General features: G+C 42.3%; 1 protein-coding gene across 2 annotated transcripts in view; it reads left to right on the top strand.

The window, feature by feature from the left end:
• The window catches only part of GNG7 (G protein subunit gamma 7), a 31,660-nt gene extending 23,236 nt beyond the window's left edge, over window positions 1-8,424 (top strand). For both annotated transcript variants that reach the window (XM_088461244.1, XM_088461245.1), the window contains exons 2-3: window positions 4,964-5,083; window positions 7,263-8,424. In XM_088461244.1, the coding sequence (XP_088317370.1) occupies window positions 5,003-5,083; window positions 7,263-7,388 (207 nt within the window). In that variant the 5' untranslated portion in view covers window positions 4,964-5,002 and the 3' untranslated portion in view covers window positions 7,389-8,424. The remainder of the gene's footprint in view (window positions 1-4,963; window positions 5,084-7,262) is intronic.
• Window positions 8,425-23,222: the final 14,798 nt, after the last annotated feature.

Raw genomic sequence — 23,222 nt, 5'->3', positions numbered from 1 at the left:
GCTGAGTGTTATGCTGGGTACACACTGGCAGATATATTGGCCGATGCCGATCAATTGATCAGCCCATATACCTTGTATCCGTCGGCCAGTCTGTATCAGCGATATGTTTGTGAATTACGTCGTTCACAGATCTATCGCGTCGGCTGTGCTGCACAGCCAATGCCGACCACCTGTACACTTGCAGCAGAGAGTGCGGGGAGGGGGAGCGACACGTCCCCCAGCCAGCGGGACCCGCGTCCAGATGACAGATGATGGTTGTTCAGTGTGTATGAACAACCATCATCTGCAGATATATATGCAGATCACTCGATCTACAGATATCTGTTAGGTGTGTACCCATCATTATACGTCAATGCTTTATAAATAAAAGATGTAATAATAATAAACCACCTGTTTATGGCATCACCTGTTTCCAGTGTAGTCATGGTGAACACCATGGGTCATATCCAATAAGCGGCTAATTGTCGGTGCTGCCCAATTCATTTAGCTGCATCAGCTGTCACCGCGCTGGAGCAATGATGAATTGCTCCGGTAGCCACGGCGAGTCAGAGTGTTAATTATCGACTAATCGTTCAGTATAGGCACTGCAGGGGATGGGGAATGACTGTACGATTATGATGTTGTAATCGTACTTTCTTTCCCTAGTCACCTAGTGGATGTGCGGCTTAAAGATATTAAATAATTGTAAGTTTAATTAAAACCACTTTTTAGGGTAAACATTCATGCAAACTACTGTTATAAAGGGACTTTGGGCCTGATTCAGAGCCGGACGCTCTAACCAGAGCGCTCGCTCTGAATCAGGGCCCTCCTCCATTAAAATGGAGCGTCCTCCTGGACGCTCGTATAGCTGTGGGTGACCACCCACAGCATATACGAGCGTCCAAAAAGATGGTCGCGATGGTCTTGACCATCGCGACCATTGGACTTGCGACGGAGGCCCTGCGGTAGGGTCTCCCAGCCACAAGCCTTGGAGTGATTTTGGCTCTATCAGAGCCAAAATCACTCCCACTGACATCACTAGTGATGTCAGTGGGGCCGGCTTCAGACGGTAGGCGTTCCCATGGGAACGCCTCCGTCTGTCAGTCACCATCGACAGCACGCCCCCTTTGGTGCGAGACCCGGAGCGACAGCTTGGCTGTCGCAGTCCGGGTCTCGCGCATGCGCACGACGGAGCTCCCTCCGTCGTGCGCATGCGCAGTGGGGATCATTGACCCAATTGCGAGCGTACTGCCGCTTGCGAGTGGGTCTGAATGACTCCCTTTGACAGCAATTTCAGCTTGCTTTATAACTATAGCACAGTTGCCTACCTTTGCTGTCTCTTCCCCAGGAGAAGCCCTGGGAGGAGAAGCAGGTTGGTAGCGACAGGGGCGGGGCCTGATGTTTTGCATCATTAAGCCTCGTCCCCTCACTGTAAAATGCCCACGATTGGCTTACATTTAAATAGGGGGCGGAGCTAAATGCCGCGAATCACGTCATTAAGCCCCTCCACGTACACCCGCGATCACTGCGGAAATTCTCCCCATTCTGCCCACTTCACTAGGAAGTGGGCAGAATGCGGTAGAAATGCCTACCCTTCTGGGGGTGCGGGGGGTTACCCGAAAAATCAGCAGCCTCCCACAAAAACCGGGAGTGTAGGCATGAATGAACTATAGTAAATAGTGATCTATTTCCTACCGAACTGTCTCCTGATTTTACAATAAAATATTACAGGGGCAGTTGAGTGACACTGGATGGCAGCAGTAAGAGTCCTCTTACCGATTCACCAGCCAGCCAATCCTGGAAGCCTTTGAGCTTCTAGGACTTGACCAGGAAATAGGGAAAAAGACAGAGATGAACATAATAACTTGCACCAATCTAATATTGTAAAATATTCCGTTGCACTTTACAATTTGGATTCCATGCCTCCATGTGCATCCACTAATTTGTACATAGAAACATCATATTTTACATCAGAAAGGGACCTACAGCCATCTAATCCATTTTTGTGCATGTTTTTTATTTTTATTTTATTAGTTAATATTTTCATTTAATTTCCATAGTTATCAAATATCTTTCATTTTCTAGAAATGGATAAATAGATAAATATGAAGATTGCAGCAGGTGCTCCAAGTTACAGATGGCTTCTGCTGCCTGGACTGCAGTGATTGTGTATCTTGTGTTTTGCATGTGTCTTCTTCAGCATGGCACAATGACCCAAAGTCATGGCAATGCCCTACACAGTGTATCTGCACAAAGCCATATTGTGTCCTATGTGCACATGTTTAATATAAATATCTACTCACGTGCAGCACAAGACATTCATTTCTTTATCTAGTAATTGAGGTGTAGCAGATAGAAATATGTATGGAATTCATCTCCAGTGCATCTGCTTAAATGTTACTTCCTGTCATTATAATAAAATGAATCTTGAAAGAGAAAACATACAATGCAGCAGTATACTACCTCATACCTCTCCGACTAGTTCATTATCTCTAGGCGTTGGAGCTTTTGCAGCGCAAGCATGTCCCAGCACGACTTTCTTTATTTAACTTTGCATGCAAATGATTGAAACCAACATTCACAATTTGTTTGGGAAGGTGGAGAACATGTAGAAATGGGGCTGGTTCAGATTCCAATAGAGCTAGTTATTATACGCTTCTCCAAAATTCTCCATTACATTCTTCTTACCGCCCACACCTATGCACCTGCCCGTACACTATAGCACGTTTTTACGTCACTGCTCTTTTATATAGTTCACTCTTTGGATTTGAAAAATTTACTTTTACAGTATGTTACGTTTTATTTCCATTCCATTTACTTTGCACCCACAAAATGTATCTCATATATTGATGGATGTTCAGGGTTTGATACAGAGTATATACAGTATAAGTCCATTTGCTCCATGTAAAGTGCAGTTTGATTCAGTGCAAGTGGCAACAATTATTTGAGTTACACATAATTTGCACTTTCTGCGCATAGAGGGGCAGGCTTCAGGCAATTACATGCAAGTATAGTACAGCAAGGGCGTGCACATGCAAGTATAGTACAGCAAGGGCGTGCACATGCAAGTATAGTACAGCAAGGGCGTGCACATGCAAGTATAGTACAGCAAGGGCGTGCACATGCAAGTATAGTACAGCAAGGGCGTGCACATGCAAGTATAGTACAGCAAGGGCGTGCACATGCAAGTATAGTACAGCAAGGGCGTGCACATGCAAGTATAGTAAAGCAGGGGCGTGCACATGCAAGTATAGTAAAGCAAGGGCGTGCACATGCAAGTATAGTACAGCAAGGGCGTGCACATGCAAGTATAGTAAAGCAAGGGCGTGCACATGCAAGTATAGTACAGCAAGGGCGTGCACATGCAAGTATAGCAAAGCAAGGGCGTGCACATGCAAGTATAGCACAGCAAGGGCATACACATGCAAGTATAGGCCAGCAAGGTTGTACACATGCAAGTATAGTAGCAAGTATGTTTGACTGGGGACCTGTCAAACCGTAACGCAGGTGTCCTAAGGCAAGCTCAGGGAGGACAGAAACCTCCCGTGGAGCAGAAGTGCACATGCAAGTATAGTACAGCAAGGGCGTGCACATGCAAGTATAGTACAGAAAGGGCGTGCACATGCAAATTAAGCGCACTCCTTAGAGTTGCGTCTTATTTGGAGGTTTAAGTAAATTAGATATGCCTGTTAGGAGGCGCACCTTTGGCCCATACATAAGCCTTATTCCAAGTTACATGCTGGTAATGATGACAGCAGTATGGTGTATCACTTCCCCTAAAATTTTTAATCAGCCCCAGTGTTGATAGTGTGGACTGGTTTACAGTTTATCAGATGGAAACATGGTTTCCGTAGCTTGGTGTTGACTTCTGATACTGGAAACCAATGCCAGCTTGGTCAGAATAGTGCTGGAGCCTCTGGAGTAAGGCAAACAATAAAAATTAGTGAGCAAGCTCACCCTACTAGAGACCACCTGATCCGAGCTTTGGTACAAGGGTAATTGTAATATAACTTAATCTGGACCACTGGGGGCCATTGACTGTAAATGCATGGTGAAGCTTGTAGAACTGACATAAGAGTCCCAGCCCCAGTAGAACTAACCACTTGATTTCTGCACTAGAATCATACAAACACATGGGAGGAAACCACAGCACCTGAAAGATACTCACATGAACCTGGAGAGAACATTAAAACTCCATGCACATAGCAACCTGTATAGAACCAAAAGCAGCAATGTTAAACACTGTGCCACTGCACTACTTAAACTTTGACTTACTGGGTCTAGTTCTTGCACATACTGGCTAATTATTTTTTGGTAGCAGGTCCAGCAAGATGTCTGCTCACTACTTTGTATATAAAATTCCTGCTTATTGTATGAACACATCAAATAGCCTGAAATTGCAAACTAAATACTTTAAAAAGGTAATTTAACTAGGCTTGTTTTTTGTCTCGAATGCCCCCTTTAATGTGAAGCTAGGTCACATTACTACACACTATTATTTATGACTCACATACATTTCTAGTTTGATTCTGCACAGCTACAGTATGACCAAGCAATTGGTTTGTGAACATTCCTCCTGAACTGCCATTTACACAACAACAACAACCAAGATTTCCATTATAACAACTTACCTTTAGCTTTATAGTTTCAGGGTTTCTGGAATACACAGTTCTTTTGTCTTGTACTGCAGTACGTTCTATACTCTTTGTGTAAATATAACCTACATTAAAGCGTCGATCCTACAGGGTGCGAGGGGGGCGAATTGACATTGCAACAATGGGGAAACACCGGCAATGGCACAGCAGCTCGCAGCCCGATCTTGCTCCGGATTCATGGACCTTTTTACGTGGGTAGGAGGTAGCCACACTAACTCGCACCACGAGGTGGCTCGCGGCTAATAGGATAGAACCCTTTCTGCTCAAAAGACCCAAGTCTTGACTTGCATTATAAATATTGACTATGAATATTGTATTGACTTTTGCAGACATTTCTCCAGTTCTGGATGAAGATCTGATGGCAGATAATGTCAACCTCTAATAACATAGCGCAAGCTCGGAAGCTGGTGGAGCAGCTCCGGATCGAGGCTGGCTTTGAGAGAGTTAAGGTACAAAGATGTAGAGTTCATGTAAATCATACATGTTTATTTATCCATTGATTTCCTTGATAATTTCTTGCATAATATATGATCGGGCTAGAAAAAAAAATGTTCCCCCAGCACACTGCAAATTAGTCGCGGTAAGATTTGAATACTACTATAGAAGTCCAGAGATCTAAACTCACTAACGTGTATTATCGTGTTGCCATATAATACCTTCTTAAATACAATGTAACTTAACTTCTATAATAAAGACACAGACAACAGTGTTGGCGTTTAAATATTTTGTCAAATTTATTTTTGACAAGTCATTACATTTTTAGACTATAAGTTAATACTAATAATGGTGACGGCACAAAAAGAATGCACAGGACAATAACAACAAAACCGTTCAAACAAACACACGCAGAAGCCAAGCATTGGTGATCAACTCTCCTTTAACTTCAACCACTGGTCCAGGTGGTATAGCCATTTCCCGTCCAGGACAATTGGCTGTCGCCTTACTCCACTTCAATGAGAGCATATCCACTAAGCCTAACTATTAATATAAACTAAGTGTCATTCTAGGCGGAAAGTCAATGCAATGTAATAGGCGAAAAAGTTTTGCCTATGAATAGCAGGCAGAAAAAAGCGCAGAATTGGGGTTTTCTGGTGCAACGTTGCGGGAACCCCCATGCAGCCTTCAGACTTTCCCCCAAAGGTAAACTGCATAAAAAAAAACACTTAAGAACATCCCAAAAAAATCACTTCCATTTTGGGAGCGAAAAAAAAAAAGTTGGGGGACAAAGTTAAAAACTAGCGAACTACACTCTAGGGAGGTCCCCAAGTATGTCCCATGTGTTTTTTTCATTGCAGGGGCATGCAGCAGGTGGATTTTTCATGATTTTTTAAACTTAACTTTAGCAACTTTAAAATATACTGTCCCCCATTTTCAAGTACCCCAAATTTACTGGGATAAGTTATTTTCTGCAAAAAAACCACCAGAATATTATTGTCCACCACTTGTACAAAAACGCTATTTAACAGCTATTGAGCCCGTTTAAAAACACCAAATACCTTCAGCAAGCCAAATCGGGGGGTACCATAGTGAACCCCCATGTCAGAGCATCTTTTGGGGGGTGTCAGGCTGATATGTTTAAGTTTCGCTGGGTCCTGTTTTCGCGTACTTTCAAATTGAGAACGGGGATACATGGGCACACGCGCGATACTTTTCCGCCTGCAAAACAGGCGATGTAGGCGAAAAGTCCGGGATGTGGAAAAGTATCGCGGGTCCGCTCAAATTGAATACGGCTCATAGAGGTAACATTATGATTGTTTATAATGTTGTGCCGTCAATTAGAGTGTGGTAATTAAAAATTATTATTATTAGTTTATTGGCCAATCATCTGGTTGTTAGCAATATAATTTCTGTTTGCCTTTGAATGACAACAAAGAATTTGATTTCATGTGTATACAAGATGAAAGAATTGGAACTTGGAATGAGTATATTTATCAAGGTTCTGTGCATTTTTTCGAGAGACAGCGGTTGTTGCCCAAAACCTGCTGCCATATCCTGCAGCTAAACTGCTCTCTCACTATATGATGGTATTGGAGATTTCAGTTCCTGCCCTGTCCCATCATACTTTGAGGTCATTTTGTTAAGCTATGTGAAATTACTGTTGGCTTTGGCTACCTCTGTGTCTGTTTCTCGGCACAATATCATCATAAATAAATGCACGTTTTCTAGTTCAATAAACTGTACATTGACTGCCATTTTCAGTTCCGTCATCTTGCAAATACTGTGGCTTCACTGACCCCATCTATGAGGAACATGATTTAGGTGAAGATGTAATTTGTCAGTACACCTTTCTCTGTGACAGGACTACAAGCACTACAGAATGTTAGATTAAGGTATAGAATACTGTGTACCTACTGTGTTTAATAAGGTAGTGCATACTTATCAACAGTCCAAGTTGCCAAATGACAATCACAGGAGGCATGAACCTAGTTGTGGTTTTGGTGGGTTAGGCCACAGAGCTCGGGACCAGGGCATGGACTACATTGTCCTGATGTAACAATCAAGAGTGAGGATGGTATAAGTGTATCCGTCTCTGGAGAGTTGTTTAATATGTTAGTATATTAAATTACATTATTGAAATGATATAATAATAGTGAATTATGTGTTATTTTCATTACTATCAAACCACAGGTTTCAAAAGCAGCAGCAGACCTTATGAATTACTGCGAGCAACATGCCAAAAATGACCCGCTGTTGGTTGGAGTGCCAACTTCGGAGAACCCTTTCAAGGACAAAAAGCCATGCTCTATTCTATAAGATCCCTCTTCCAAGTGTGACTGCCAAGCCGTGACCAGCTGATGATGTCTGAGACAGATGATCTGATCCATTTCAAGTTAACTGCAGATAACTATGTTAGCTAAATGTTTTGCTTCCTGCAAAATATTGCACATAATATGAGGGACACAGATATCAAATATTATGTTCAGAAATGCAAATGACTGCAGGCGTAGGGTTTATTCTTTATTGTGTGTGATTTTGGAGAGGAAATATTTGTGCCGGTAATGTGTTGTGCAAGGATTCGCTGTACTTCCAGCTATAATTTATATGCTGGAAGTCTGTAGTTAGAAATAGAGCGGTTGATAACATGTAGCTAAACATGCTAACTTGATTCTTAATTCATTGTTATTATCTTGCTTTGTATGTGTTCAATCAGGGACTGAGCAATTAGCATTTTCTGTGTGGTGTGTGCTTCATACAATTAAAATGTAACTATTTTTTGTGGTTATATATATATTTTGTACAATTGCCAGCTTACATAGATTTGTACTGTATAACATATACATTTGGTACATGGCTACAACAGAAATATAAAAAAATATGAAGGAAGGTTTTCACTCTGAACCGAAAACAAATTCTTTATAAGTTCATATTGTTTTTACTACATTTTATCTATATTATCGTTTGAGCTAATAAAACAATTAGGCGTAAGGTAAATTACATTTTTCTGGATTGTCCTTCAATGGTGAATGTATCTTACTTGTGTGGTTAAGTAATGTGTGACTCATACATGGCTTTTGCATGAGAGGGATGGATCTCTGGACTCCATATCAAAATTGTTTGGAGCAGGTCTAACAATGCTGCTTCACCCTCCAGGACCCCCACTTTGCTGTCAGCAGGTGCTGGTCTGGCACATGCACAGTGAAACTCTGATTGGGGTTTTACTGTGCATTCACCGGATCTGCAGGAAAGCAGAGTGGGGGCCTCTTCTGACCATGTGCCGTTCCTGCTTGTTGGAAGTTTACAGCTAGTGTGTACAGCCATGGCCAAACGTTTTGAGAATGAAACAAATATTGGTTTTAACAAAGTTTGCTGCTTCAGTGTTTTTAGACTTGTTTGTCAGATGTTACTATGGTATACTGATGTAAAATGACAAGCATTTCATACGTATCAAGGGCTTTTATTGACAATTACATTAAGTTTATGCAAAGAGTCAATATTTGCAGTGTTGATCCTTCTTATTCAAGACCTCTGCAATTCGCCCTGGCATGATGTCAATCAACTTCTGGGCCACATACTGACTGATGGCCGCCCATTCTTACCTAATCAATGCTTGGAGTTTGTCACAATTAGTGGTGTTTTGTTTGTCTACCCGCCTCTTGAAGATTGACCAGACTTAAGGTCTGGGGAGTTTCCTGGCCATGGATCCAAAATTTCGATGTTTTGTTCCCCAAACTACTTAGTTATCACTTTTGCTTTATGGCAAGGTGCTCCATCATGCTGGAAAATACATTGTTCGTCACCAAACTGTTCTTGGATGATTGGGAGAAGTTGCTCTTGGAGGATGTTTTGGTACCATTTTTTAATAATGGCTGTGTTCTTAGGCAAAACTGTGAGCGATCCCTCTACCTTGGCTGAGAAGCAAACCCGCCCATGAATGTTCTCAGGATGCTTTACTATTGGTATGACATAGGACGAAAACTTTAGGTGATGGCCTGGTATCAAGAAGGGCAGCAAAGAAGCCACTTCTCTCCAGGAAAAACATCAGGGACAGACTGATATTCTGCAAAGGTACAGAGATTGGACTGCTGAGGACTGGGGTAAAGTTACTTTCTCTGATGAATCCCTTTTCAGATTGTTTGGGGCATCTGGAAAAACACTTGTCTGGAAAGGTGAGCGCTACCATCAGTCCTGTGTCATGCCAACAGTAAATCATCTTGAGACCATTCATGTGTGGGGTTGCTTCTCAGCCAAGGGTGTGGGCTCACGCACAATTTTGCCTAAGAACACAGCCATGAATAAAGAATGATACCAAAATATCCTCCAAGAGCAACTTCTTCCAACCATCCAAGAACAGTTTGGTGACGAACAATGCCTTTTCCAGCATGATGGAACACTTTGCCATAAGGCAAAAGTGATAACTAAGTGGCTTTGGGAACAAAACATTGACATTTTGGGTCCATGGCCAGTAAACTCCCCAGACCTTAATCCCATTGAGAAGTTGAGGTCAATCTTCAATAGGCAGGTGGACAAACAAAAAGCCACAAATTCTGACAAACTCCAAGCATTGATTAGGTAAGAATGGGCGGCCATCAGTCAGTATGTGGCCCAGAAGTTGGTTGACAGCATGCCAGGGCGAATTGCAGAGGTCTTGAAAAAGAAGGGTCAACACTGCAAATATTGACTCTTTGCATAAACTTAATGTAATTGTCAATAAAAGCCTTTGACACTTATGAAGTGCTTGTAATGTTACTTCAGTATACCATAGTAACATATGACAAAAAGGTCTAAAAACACTGAAGCGGCAAACTTTGTGAAAACCAATACTTGTGTTATTCTCAAAACTTTTGGCCATGGCTGTACTGCCAGCACATGATCAGAAGAGGACCCCACTCTGCACTACAGAGACAGTGACCCAGCATTGCCATGTTTCCATCAGCTCCGGGGAGGCCCCAGAGCAGCTGTACTCCTGGCAGTGCCAGTTAACTGCACTACATGTGGTAGATGACATTCTAACCAGTGTTGTTGTTTTTACTTAGTTAAGTTTTTGTTTTTTTTTAACAAACAACCAAAAATACTTTACGGGAAGATTGATACATTCTTTTCTAAAAAACATGGAGTTTTAGTTCTCTTGAACATTTTTTACTTGGCATTTCTGTGTTTTGGTCAGGCTTTGTCTCCCATAGTTGATAAAGATTTCCTACCACACGTAAGTATCTAGTTATTCCCACAGCACGGTGCCCTGCATTTTATTGGATAGCACTGGTGAACTGGAATGGAGGTTCAACAAAAACAGACAAAATTAGTCATTTTATTAAGATCTCCTTTACCCCTGCTGGTGCACACTATAATTCTCAACATGTACACCCATTGATACTTTAGGTGCCATAGTAATGCTTGTATTGAACAAGATGTTTCCTGTGAAAGAATATGTATATGCTTATATGCATGTGTTAACCTGAATGCACAGGGCAGAAAGTCATAGATGGCATTTACTGGTATTGTCACTACTATAACTCAGTACTTCTAATGTGATAGGAAAGTAAGAACCTCTCATGTCTCTCTCTTCTGCTCATGACTTGTTGGGTTATGTAGTAGCCAGTCTTATTTTTGTCATCATTCCTGGTATTAAAAACTTCCACTATTTAACATTCAACTACTTGACTTATAGTGACCTGAACGAACAAGTTCCCATATGAACCAATGCATTTTTAATAATTCAATGAAACCAGTTTTTCAACTGAAAATATGTCTTTTATTGAGAATGAACTTTTAACAGATATATTTCATATTTAAACAGCTCTCGATTTAACAAAACAATTATTATATTTGCTAGGATTGATAAAGGGCCCTGTGTGGACCAAAATATCAATGTAGTTTACAGTTATTCAATACATTGTGCAGAATATTTATTACATAATGGATCCTGAGAATGCCGTCCATCTGTATTTATTGAATATTGTTTTTTTTTCCTCTTTGACATGACACCCATGCAGTTGCTCTTAAAACTGTCAGGGCCCAACCAGGAGCTAAAGTGGGTAATACCGCTCCAAACCAGCAGGGGCCACTCTACTGAAGTTACATTATTACTGAGTTAACACTTCAGTTTTTATCTAGAAGTTTATAGTATTTTGACTGCTACTACAATTTGTTGTAAAAATCGTGTTCATATAATTCCTTCTCTACATAGAAATATTTAGACTTTCCAACCCTTGTTTGTCTTTTGGTGGCGTACCTTGTTTATCTGCAGTGTTCTGATTAAGAAAACTGTTGTTATAACAGTTCCCATTGTATTGAATAGTATACATTTATTGTAAATTGTAAACGTGGAATCATATGCTGTATTATACTATACCCCTGTGTCTCATGGTTTGTCTATTCAAAGCCGCTCTGTGTACGTACAGTATGTTTGAAACAGACGATATTATTTTGATTTTGTAGATGTACTCAATATTTTCCCATCTTGTTGTTTTTCTGCCTGTGTAATTGACATGCACATGACACACAACATATGTATACAGTGTTTATCTTTACATCCCAATCCTTGCAGTTTTATTGTTAACTTTTATCATGTGCCAAATAATTTTGCACTGTAATGATATATTTTGTGGTGTAGTTGTTACGATGTTTATTGAAATAAAAAAAAGAATCACTACACTTTACTTACAAAGACAGTACTGTGTGTCTTTATTTAAGTGTATATTATGTGGAACCATATATTACCTGCATCTGTTACACTGACCTCATTTCTAAGTCGCACATAGGGCGGGATGGACTAAAGGTAAAAATGCAATTTTCGGGGGTTTTACTTCATTTTCCATATGTACTAAGCTCTGGAATACGATGCATTCCGGTGCTTCATCCCGGTGGGTAATGCCATCTTCAGGTGGCATTACCCAATAGAAGCCTATGGACTTCTTATCAGGATGCCCCCCTGAGAGGGATCCGATTGGATCCCTCCCATCTCCCCCACATGTGCAGAAGGACACTAGAGGGACATCTGGGTGTTGAACCTGCAAGTCCCTCATTCCTAGGGCATTGCAAAGGACAGCTCTTATCAGAAGAGCTGTCCTTTGAGTTTTAAATCACATTTCTAAGTACATACCGCGGTAATCAACTGCAATATGTACCCTATGAGAGGCGGGGTGTACTGTATCACGGATGCAATGCTTAGTACATCTTGCCCATAATGCGTAGTAGTTCTGGACGTCTCTTGCAATCGCTAAATGCTTTGTGACTATCCACACATATCCTGAGTCATACACATCTATGCAATTGTGCTGCACTTGTTCTCTGGACAAGAGAGTAGCCATCATCACTAGTGCTTGCTGCAGATGATGTGACTAAAAATTGTGTGCACACGCCATACACACAATAGCTTGTAAGTGGGGCTACATACCCACAAGGTGCTTTTCTTCCATATGAATGCCCAGTTGCTACCCAGTAATGATGCATCAGACGCAGATTTGCTTGTAGTTGCTCTAAGTATCTTATGTTGGCTGAGGTGCATAGGCCGGTTCCTTAAAAAATGCGAAATGCGGTCTCACCCAGACCCGTGTGCAACTTAATATGAGGCCCACAGTGTGTTTCAGGTACATTCATTACTACAGTACAGTACAGTGTGCAGCAAAATACATTTACCAAAGAGAAGGTAATTCCTGTTGTGTCCACCTTATGGTTGATGCCAATAACTGGACTGCAAGTAAAATGTGTTTCCCCTGTGGATCAGGCAGCTACAGATTCTCTTCCTCATTGAACTGTGTGCTGGTCACATCCTGATGACATAGGGTAGACACTCAGCACCCGATTGGTCCCCTGCCACCATCTTAATGCACCAAGCTATTCACTTACCCAAATACAAAACTATGTGCATGAAGTAACAATTCAATATTTGCTCTATAGTGTTGCATTTTTTACAGTTCTTACATTATTCTTGTTCATTTTTTAATATTTTTGCATATACCCCTTTGCTGATTAAGGGGCATATGTACATATATGCCATTCATTATATAGTAATGTATTATATACATGATATAGTCTTGTGCAGTGAACACAATTGCAGGATCCATGTAATAAAGTTGCGTGGACACTAAACATGTTCTCTTGTTGCAACAATGAAAATGTGAAGCTATATCTGTTTGTTTTATGTGCTGTAAATGGCAGGCACACGTTCTCTTGAGGGTGTTACCACTCAGCAGCGAAATTCTCATTCCATTTATTGTTCATTTTATTATCATGTCATTTAAAAAATTCCTGAAGTCACCTCCACCTTTATAGTTATGCTAGGAATGCTGTGAGCCACTACACATTAGTCATCTGTTTTACCAATTGCTTAATAACTGTGTGTGGCCTGTAGGAAAGAGCATTGCTTGTCAGGAGAACTGCAATGTGCTTTACAGGAAATATTGCATTAGACATTAGAGCAAGGATCAGCAATTACACTTTCTGGGACTGTTACTCAGAAGTCCAATAGTCAATTGCTCTGCGACCGATGCTGCGTCTTTGTGGGCGTCTCAATACAAATCCTGGTGGCTGCAACATTTGCATATATTTGCACAACCGCTGCGTACAAAATGGCAACAGCAGAGGCATTAGCGTACATCTCTGAATCAGGCCCTGTGATGTTTGCTGTGTGTATACAGATGTTTAGTGCAAAATTTACTAAGCGGCGCGTTCTAAATTCCGGCGATTTGATGTCGGTTTGATGGCGGGTTCTATTCTGTTCTAAACCCCGGCGGTTTGGTGGCGGTTTTGCAACGGTTTCTAAAATGTGTTTTGACTGCGGTTTGGCAGCTGTTTGGCTATCTGCAGATTTACTAAGGCCAAAACCGCTGCAAAACTGCCATCAAAACACATTTTAGAATAGACTAGAACAGGGCAAAATATAGAAACTGCTGAAAAACCGGCTTCAAACCCCCGGGTGTTAGAACAGAATAGAACCCGGCCTCAAACCGCCACCAAACCGCCGGGGTTTAGAACCCGGCGCTTATTAAATTTTGCCCTATGCATCAGTAGTCATCTGAGTATTTCTATAAATTTCTGTAACGGTGTGCTTTCAATTTAGTTTAGTTATCTTCTAAGCAGAATACATTCATTTCTAAATATATAGTTTTACATTTTATAGTTTCTATTTTAGGGCCTTAGCTTCTGCATAATTTTATGTATTGTACCTATGTACTAATAGCACAATGCAAAAAGAAATCTCCAGAAGAGTGCTAATTGGCACTGCAGATCGCATTCCCCATTATTATCAATGGGGACTGTGATCTCACCCCTGTGTATCAAATTCCAAAAAGTAAAGCTTTTTGGAGTTTTGCCCCAGTAGTTTAGACCATGTTCACATGGTGTGAACTGCTTTAAGCCTATGGGGGCTCCAGGAGTAGGAAAGAGATCTTTCAATCTTAGTAAATAGAGATGAATAATCCTTTTAATACAGGAAACAAGTAATAATATTTTCTCTGGTCCACCATAATACAGACAGATTGTGGTGGACCAGAAAAAGATTTGTGATCTGTGTTTGTCTGTTGGAACAGAATTGTATTGTACACTAATTAGCAGCAATGAATGTAAATAGACAATTGCCAATGTCAGAACTGAATTTACAGATTGATTTTTCAAAAGATCATTTTATATAGGAGTTTAAAAATTTGCAGTCGAAAATGCAAAGTTTAAATTCAAAATAAATAATAGCAGTCAGTTTGGAGGTGGGGGAATCATAGGGCCTGATTCATTATGTATCGCTATTGCGATCGCAGCTGCGATTACGCACACAGACCCGCTGTGAAAATATGCTAATGAATGCAATCGCAATGCCGTCGCAGCCTAACATAAGGGCGCCCACTTTACCTTACACACATCCGTAATACTTTGCAAGTCTGGGAAAGCATTGGTAACATTGAGTACCATCGGAGCCTCACGTACACTTGCACAAGGTCTGACCTTACTCAGAGATTGCTATCTTCATGGCACGCTGTGAAAGCCCAAGCTGCGTATGGCATTGCAGTGTCTAATTTATGCACGCCTCTGTAACAGCGCTCAAACGCACTAGCACGCCTGCGTTTCGCCCCCCCCCGTCATCACTCCCAAAAGCTCACTTCCTGTCAATCACTCTGCAATTGGGTCTGCATAGTCACTGCGATCAAGTCAATCCTTAGTGCATGTGCAGTACGCAACAGTCGCCTATCTGCGTGCGTAATCGCAGTTGCGATCTGTAATGAATCAGGCCCATAGTCACGACAAGCCTCTCTCCACCAACTGATTGTAACTACCAATGCTCATTTCTGGCTCCAACTTGCCACTGTATCATTTCACTGTGGAGCTCTCCAGGAGGAACATTCTCCCCTATGTGAGCATGCTCATTTGTCACTGTCAGCTGGTTTAATGGCTGTCTGTAGCTATAATGCAACTTAAAAATGGCCTGAAAAAGACCTCAACAGTATATGTTAGAGACATCACATGGATGTTACCTAGATCTGTTATTTATGCCATTTAAGTGTCTTGCACTTATGAAATACAGGTGCTTCATGGCTTGGACTGGCCATTACAGTCTCCTTAAGTGTATAAAACATACAGTATGTGCTACATATTGAACCTACACAATGACCTTGTAACTGGATTTACTGGAGGTCCCTGGAATTCTAATGTGCCACAGAATGAATGAATTGCTATATGCTCAGATGTACAGTGCATGCCTAGTAACCATCTGTGCATATGTTCTAGCTAATCCCAGAGGATTTAAAGAATAATCCCTGCTAAATTCGTAGATGATAACATTCAGTATTACTCACACCCCATTTTTTGCTGACTGATAAATTCACAAATATGTCTGTTGACAGGCAGTTGGCACATTAATCAGTGCACATTGACCAGTATTTTTCCCATCTTGTCAGAAGCAAAATCTGACAAAAGAAAGAAACTTAATGCAAATTACCACTATTAGGGGTCTTTAGAAGTGGAGATGTTGCCCATAGCAACCAGTCAGATTCCACTTAATATTTATCTAGCACCTTCTGAAGATAATAGCTAGATTCTGATTGGTTGCTATGGGCAACATCTCCACTTCTAAAAACCCACACTTTAGTAAATACAGTATACCCCTTACACTTTGTAACAGATTCATGTAAATCAAATGTGGTAACATGATCACTTTGGCCATATTCAGAGTCATATGTAAACGCAAGTAGCAGCTTTTGACAACCTGCACTGTGTGTGTGTGTGTGTGTGTGTCTTTTCCTGCTGTGTGTCTTATTTCAGTTGTAAACATGACATGTGACTGCCTATGAATTGGGGGCCTGAATGAGGGCTAGAATGGGCATTGGACACGGGCAGTGGGCGTGGAGATGCAGACCAAGTACAGTAGAGGCGTGGAGTAGGCGCGTAGTCATGAATTGCAACTAAAATGACAGTTGAAAAATTGCAAACTCAGCTGTCTGAGGGGCCTGACTTGTGTGTGCTAAGCTATAACAAAGGTGTATGTTGCACACTGATGATGATGATGGTTGCATCTGATTGGTTGCAAATGTTAAATACACACCCACTTATGCAAAAGCAGAAAAACTGCTGAATCAGTGGCTTAGAAGTCACCTCACATGCATAGAACACTTGTTTTACACAAAAAGAGAATCATATTCAGTTAGGGAAGAGAAATATATATATAGATTTTGAAGTGTTATATAATAGTTCTATTTGTATCTGCATCGCTTTGCACTTCAGATGCTCCAACCCACTTGGGTGCATGTTAACTACACAAATTGGCCATTAAATTTTATGTATTTGCAAGGTGTATACTGTGATTTTTAGCATTTTTAGTACTCACAGTAAAGCCTTCCCTCCAATCGTATTACAGCTGCCAGGGCCGGCTGGAGGAGGAACCGCGCCCTGTGCAGACAGGGACTCTGATGCCCCCTTACCCTGCGCCTGAAAATGGTGTGTGGCCACATGCCTAAATGATGCTATTTGGGGGGTATCCGTATGGCACGCCTACCATTTAATGTCAGGCCGGGAACGAGCCCAGCCATTTCCCTGCACAGAATGGATGCCGCACATTCCTCTTCTCCAGGGGCGGCAATGCCCAACCTACCGACCACCGGCAGGACACTTCGGATGGTTGGGAGGGGTGCGCACTCTATGGGGTGGCAACCCTGTAAGACCGCACTGGTCGAACATGCCTCGAGCTGGCCTGACAGCTGCATCTGACCCGGTACTTGTAAGAGAGGTAGCCATTGTTATAAGCTGGCATATGCCACCAACTCTGGTTAGGTCGCCATTGATTAATTATGGGATTCCATTTGTGACCAACTGTGTGTGTGAAATGCTTGTGTGTCATGTAACATTGTTTTATATTGTTTTAGGTTAAAAGTAGTGATTTGCCAATTCCATCTAGCATTTGTCCATTCCTGTTTTTGAGGTTTGTCCAACACACTAGAACACATGGATACATAGGACCATATTCAATTAGCCGCGATAAGCCGAGATCTGCGAAAAAGTATTGCCGATTGCGACTTTTCACCAGTTGGAAAAAATTTGCCATATTCAATTGCAAAGACCTTCTGCGTACGCGAAAACGCAATGCAATGTAATAGGCAAAAAAGATTCGCCTATGAATAGGTGGTGAAAAAAAGTGCAGAATTGCAGTTTTGGGGTGCAAACGTCGGCACAGCCCCCCAAAGCATAACTGCATAAAAAATCAAACTACGAAAAAAAGAGGAACACTACAAATTACTTGAAAATGGGGGCGAAAAAGTGCAAAGTGGGGGTACAAACTTGTAAACTAGCTAAATAGACTTTTGGGGGGTCTGCAAGTATGGGGGATGTGTTTTTATGATTGCAGGCATTTGCTGAAGGTGCGTTTTTTACGTTTTTGAAAACTTCAATTTTGCGATTTTAAACCATGCTTGCACCTATTTTCAAGTACTCCAAATTTGACAGGACTACTTATTTTCTTTAAAAAAAACTGCTTAATGCTATTCTTCACCACTTTTGCAAAGATGCGAATTAGAGCAAATTGACAGCACTTTACTCCAAATAGCTTCAGCAGGGCTATTCGGGGACATCTATATTGATCCCCAAGCTGATTTCCCCTTTTTTTACAGCACTTTTCGCCTGTTTGAGTTTCGCCGGGCCGCGTTTTCGCTTCCTTTGGAATTGAATACGGGGAATAGCGGGGGCGTGCCCGATAAGTTTCTGTGGCCAAAACACGCGATTTAGGTGAAAAGTACGGCAGGCGAAACCTTTCCGACTTTTCTCGGCTAATTAATTATCAAGTGCAAATTGAACCTAAGAAGTTATGTTTGCTTGTTTGCTGCTTGCGTATCCTCAGAACAGGTGTCCCACTAATTGTTTTTGTGATTTATAAGGATGTGTCAAATCCTCAATTTTGGGATTAGACATAATACTAAAAACCTCATTAAAGGTTTCTAAGAAAACCAAATGCCAAATCCTTTGAAAAAATACAGAAATCATAAGAAGACATATAGCTAGTGAGGCTTTTGAAGTTATCTGTGCTGGTGAATAAGCACAGTAGACAAGTAATGGATTCAATGATTAATTTACAAATGTAGAATTACAGTGTATCCTTTAGTTACTACCTGCAGTGCAACAGTGCTCATGTGACCAGATTATAATGACCTAAAGATCATCTGACCTGAGATGACGTTATTCTATTTCTTTCGTTAAGGGGGGTATCCACTAGACGATAAAGTTGAACGATTGAACGATAATGATAAAATCGTTCGATAATCGTTCAAACATCGTTTGCAAATCGTGCAGTAATTGTTTCTAACGATGTACGATGCGCGCTCCCGCTGGTCGTTTGATCGCCTCCTCCATCGACTGAACATGCAGGTCAATTTCACTTGATTGCTTACAAATCGTTTACACATCGTTTACGCTGAACGATCAAACGATGAACCACTGTCTGCCCACTATAGCTGAAAGCTCTCAATCATAGATTCAAACAACATAGTTTATCGTTAGATCTTTTGCAAATCCTTTGCACATTTCAGAGTAGAAGATCAAATTTCAGGGGAAACTTCAAGGGAAAATCGTTAAGAGGTTGGACAGGGATAAAATCGTCTAGTGGATGCCCCCTTACATTTGCTGATTCCATGTTGCTGTTATTACATTTGCTGATTCCCTGTTGCTGTTATTCTATATTAAACACAACCTGTTTCCCCCTTTTGTTCTTTTCATCTGCTGAGAAATAACTATGATCTCTTCCACACAAAGTAAAATGCTCTGCTTTTGAATTTCACTTTAATTTACTTTTGCAGTTATTGCAGTAATTAATTTAGTTAATTCAGTACAAGTAACTGCAATAATAAATGCAGTGGGAAGTACAGGAGCAGATCATTTTGTAGCTGGCTGAGTGGGTCATGTTGGAGGTACTGTATTCACCATAAATTGTGATGTGGTGTATCAGCTGCTTTGCAGGCACTTGTGTTACCATAATTTACCATTGATCACAGGAGTCCTAAATTTTAGTTGTTTGAAAATATAAACATTTGGCAAAAATAAGAATCACAATAACAATTGCTGAACCTAACTGTAATTTGCTGTCTCCTTAATGATCATGCAATATCCAGTTTGTTAGCAGCGAACCTTATTACTTTAACCAAAGTCTAATAACTCAGGGCAGTTAACCAGCAGTTAGCTTGTAATGTGTAAGGGGAATCAGTATGATTTAATTCAAATCTGGACAGCGGCAGGCCGTCAGAGAAGGAAATCCCGATCGTTTAGACAGGTAAATTTAACTAATCCAATCCCCCCCCCAACCCTAACCCTCCTTTAGGGTGCCTAATCCTAACTTCCCCCCCAGTGCCTAACCCTAATCCCCCCCTTCCCCGCCGCCTAAACCTAAGTCCCCCGGGGGGGTGCCTAACCCTAAACTCTCGGGAGGGTGGCTAACCCTAACCTCCTGGGGGGGGTGGCTAACCCTAAGTACCCCCTGGGAACCGTAAACCTAACCCTACCCGCATCCCTTCGATCGGGATGCCGGGCGCCGGTCTCCCGGCGTAGGTAAAATGACAGGCATCGAGATTTCAACGCCTGTCACTTAACCCTTGCCGGGATTAAGCAGTCGGGAAGCTGGTGGTCGGCATTGCGTCCGCCGGCTTCCCGTCTGCTTCCCGTGTAAGGAGCACTAGATTGATTGAATAGCGCTGTCCATACTATGGGTTACTAACCCTACCTGCCCTGCAGCTGTCCGCGGCCGGCATCCCTATTGGCTCCCGATGGCGTTAGCTGCGGATAGCGATAAATCTGGCAGCATCACATCCCCCATAGAAACCTATGGGGATGCGGTTGTCTGCGGTAATGGAGGGATCTTAATATTTGAGGTAAACGGGTGTTTTCTGGGATTTTACCTCAAATATTCAATGATAAATGGGCCCCTTGTGGAGATGTATCAAACATTACAGAGAGATAAAGTGAAGTTACCCATAGCAACCAATCAGCTTCTAACTATCATTTATCTAGCACTGTCTATAAAAAAGACAAAAGATGATTGGTTACTATAGGCATTGTCTCCATTTTATCTTAAAGGTTTGAAACATTTCCCCTTGAATGGGTGTGCTGATGAATGTCTTTATTTATTTATTTTTATTCAGATTTTGTCTCATACAAAGTTCACAAATATCCTGAACATGGGTTCCAGATTCCTTAAATATAAATATTTCCTGTACATCATAGAAAAATGTTGTCAATCAGCCAATTGTCAGATGTGCAATACAATTGCCAATTAGTCCTACAACAATGATACTCTGACACTTGAGGTCCCAGTTGAAAAAAGTTGAGAACCACTTATCTAGATATCAACTCAATTGGAATCCAGATATGACTGTACATTACTATTACTGTACCTTCATTATGTAATTCCATTCAGAACAAATGACTCAAGAACATATTGGTCTATACATAGTGTTCTACTGTTACCTATTCAAACACCAAAGGTTTGATTAAAGAACTAGACCTTAGGTATCATATTTTACAGTAATACTGACTTACCAGCAGCCACTTATGTAATAAAACAACATAGACAATATGATACCATGGGTATCTAATTAAAATCATATAACATTTTTCAGGCAAATACTCTTGAAACATATTACACTCTAAAGTAAAGTGAGTTGAATGAAACAATCTTTTTGAATGTAATTAAAAAATTGAGAGAAAAAAAACAAAACAAAAACCCACTAAATAAAAATTTGCCATCATATATAAGTAAGGAGGATGAAGTCGGTTTTTATTGCCACATATTGCAGCACTGCTGGTAATTCTGCTACAATTTGATAGCTTTATTACAGTTTCAGACAAAAAAAAAAAAAGAATACATAGAGTACACCTAATACCCATCTATGAAAATACTGGGGTAATATTTATGTCCTTTAGCTCTATCGGTTGACTGGTCTGCCTTACATTAGGGATGACAATCGAACATCAATGGTTAACAACAGATTTGATGGTGGTGAGACATCGATATCTGAGAGGCAGCAATGGATTCTTTCCCTCCGTGCAGGGAACAGAACTTAACTCCAGCCCCCGGCCACACCACTAAGCCCCAATCTTCTTCCCTAATTGGCCCACTGCTCACCTTTCCCCACAGCAGGGACATCATGGGTGGTTACTTGTCAATGTTTATATATATATATATATATATATATACAGTATATAAACATCAATATCAACCATGATTAACTTACCAATGGCAATCCCTACATTGTATGTCAACCTGGCCTTATTAGTACCTTGATATGGATCTATAAAGCGCCTAGGCAAGTAATGGATGAAGGACACATCTCCTACATTTAAAGAAAAAAACATTCAATAGCACATGTCACGCTCCGGACTATTAAAACCACTTTCTTACTACTCCAGTGCCTGTCTAGGCTAGTGCTGAGGTCCGCTCGCGCTGTGCATCACTCCAGAATAGCACAGAGGTACGCTCACGCTGCATATCGCTCCCGGCTGGTGCTGAGGTCTGTCTGTGCTGCTCCTGCCACGTCCGCTCCGTGTCCTGTTACTGAGCATGGAGATGGCTCACCGCAGTCCCTTGCTCACAGCGTCTCTTCCCAGCATGATGGCACACAGGCTGCACGCCAGAGTTCCCTACTAAACAACAGTATGGGTGCAGCCAGGGCTGCCATCAGAAATTGTGGGGCCTGGTACTTCCAAAATAGGCAGGGCCCCCACCGGGGTATAGGGCAGACTTGGGTGGAGCTGTGGATAATGTGGATGGAGCTACTTCAGGGGTGGTGCATCAATTGGTGCATAAACCAGGGATGATAGACATGGTGGAGGGGAGTACATGGCAGGGAAGGATGGACATTACTAGGGGGGGCACAGGGCAGGGAAGGCAGGACAAGTGGGGGGCACTGGCTGGCAAGAGTGGTGGCAAAGGGCAGGGAAGGCCGGCTGGACTAGGGGAGAGGCAGGGCAAAGGAGGCAGGTTGGGGGATGCAGGGAAGACTGGCTGGACTGGGGCAGGGAAGACAGGCTGGCTGGACTAGGAGGGGGGGTGCACAGGGAAGGCTGGCTGGATTGAGGGAGAGGAAGGGAAGGCAGGCTGGCTAAACTAGAGGGTTGGCTGGACTGGGGTGCGGTGGGCAGGGAAGGAAGGCTGGCTGGACTGGGAAGGAGAGGGGACTAGGGAAGACTGGCTAGATGGGTGGAGGGGCAGGGAAAGCAGGCAGGCTGGCTGGAATGGGGGTTGAGCAGGGAAGGCTGGCTGGACTGAGGGGCACAGTGCAGGGAAGGCTGGCTAGACTGGGGGGGACAGTGCAGGGAAGGCAGGATGGCTGGCTGGACTGGGGTGCAGGGAAGGCTGGCTGGACTGGGGGGCACAGTGCTGGGAAGGCAGGAGGCTGGCTGGACTGGGGGGTGGGCAGGCTGGCTGGACTGGGGGGCAGTGCAGGAAAGGCTGGCTAGACTGGGGGACAGTGCAGGGAAGGCAGGATGGCTGGCTGGACTGGAGGGGCAGTGCCAGTAAGGCTAGCTGGACTCGAGGGGGGCACAACATATGTGCTATTTTCATAGCACTTCCTGAGAGAGAGGGGCCTGGGTGGCAGCGGTGAGGAATGCACTGGGCGGCAGGCAGGGAGAGAGAGCATGTGAACTATGGAGCTGGCCGTGATCCAATCATAGCTCACAGAACGGCAG

The sequence above is a fragment of the Taudactylus pleione genome, unplaced genomic scaffold (genome assembly GCF_031769625.1).
Source record: "Taudactylus pleione unplaced genomic scaffold, aTauple2 ptg001032l, whole genome shotgun sequence".
Taxonomy (NCBI): domain Eukaryota; kingdom Metazoa; phylum Chordata; class Amphibia; order Anura; family Myobatrachidae; genus Taudactylus; species Taudactylus pleione.
This window is presented reverse-complemented; position numbering and strand designations above follow the sequence as displayed.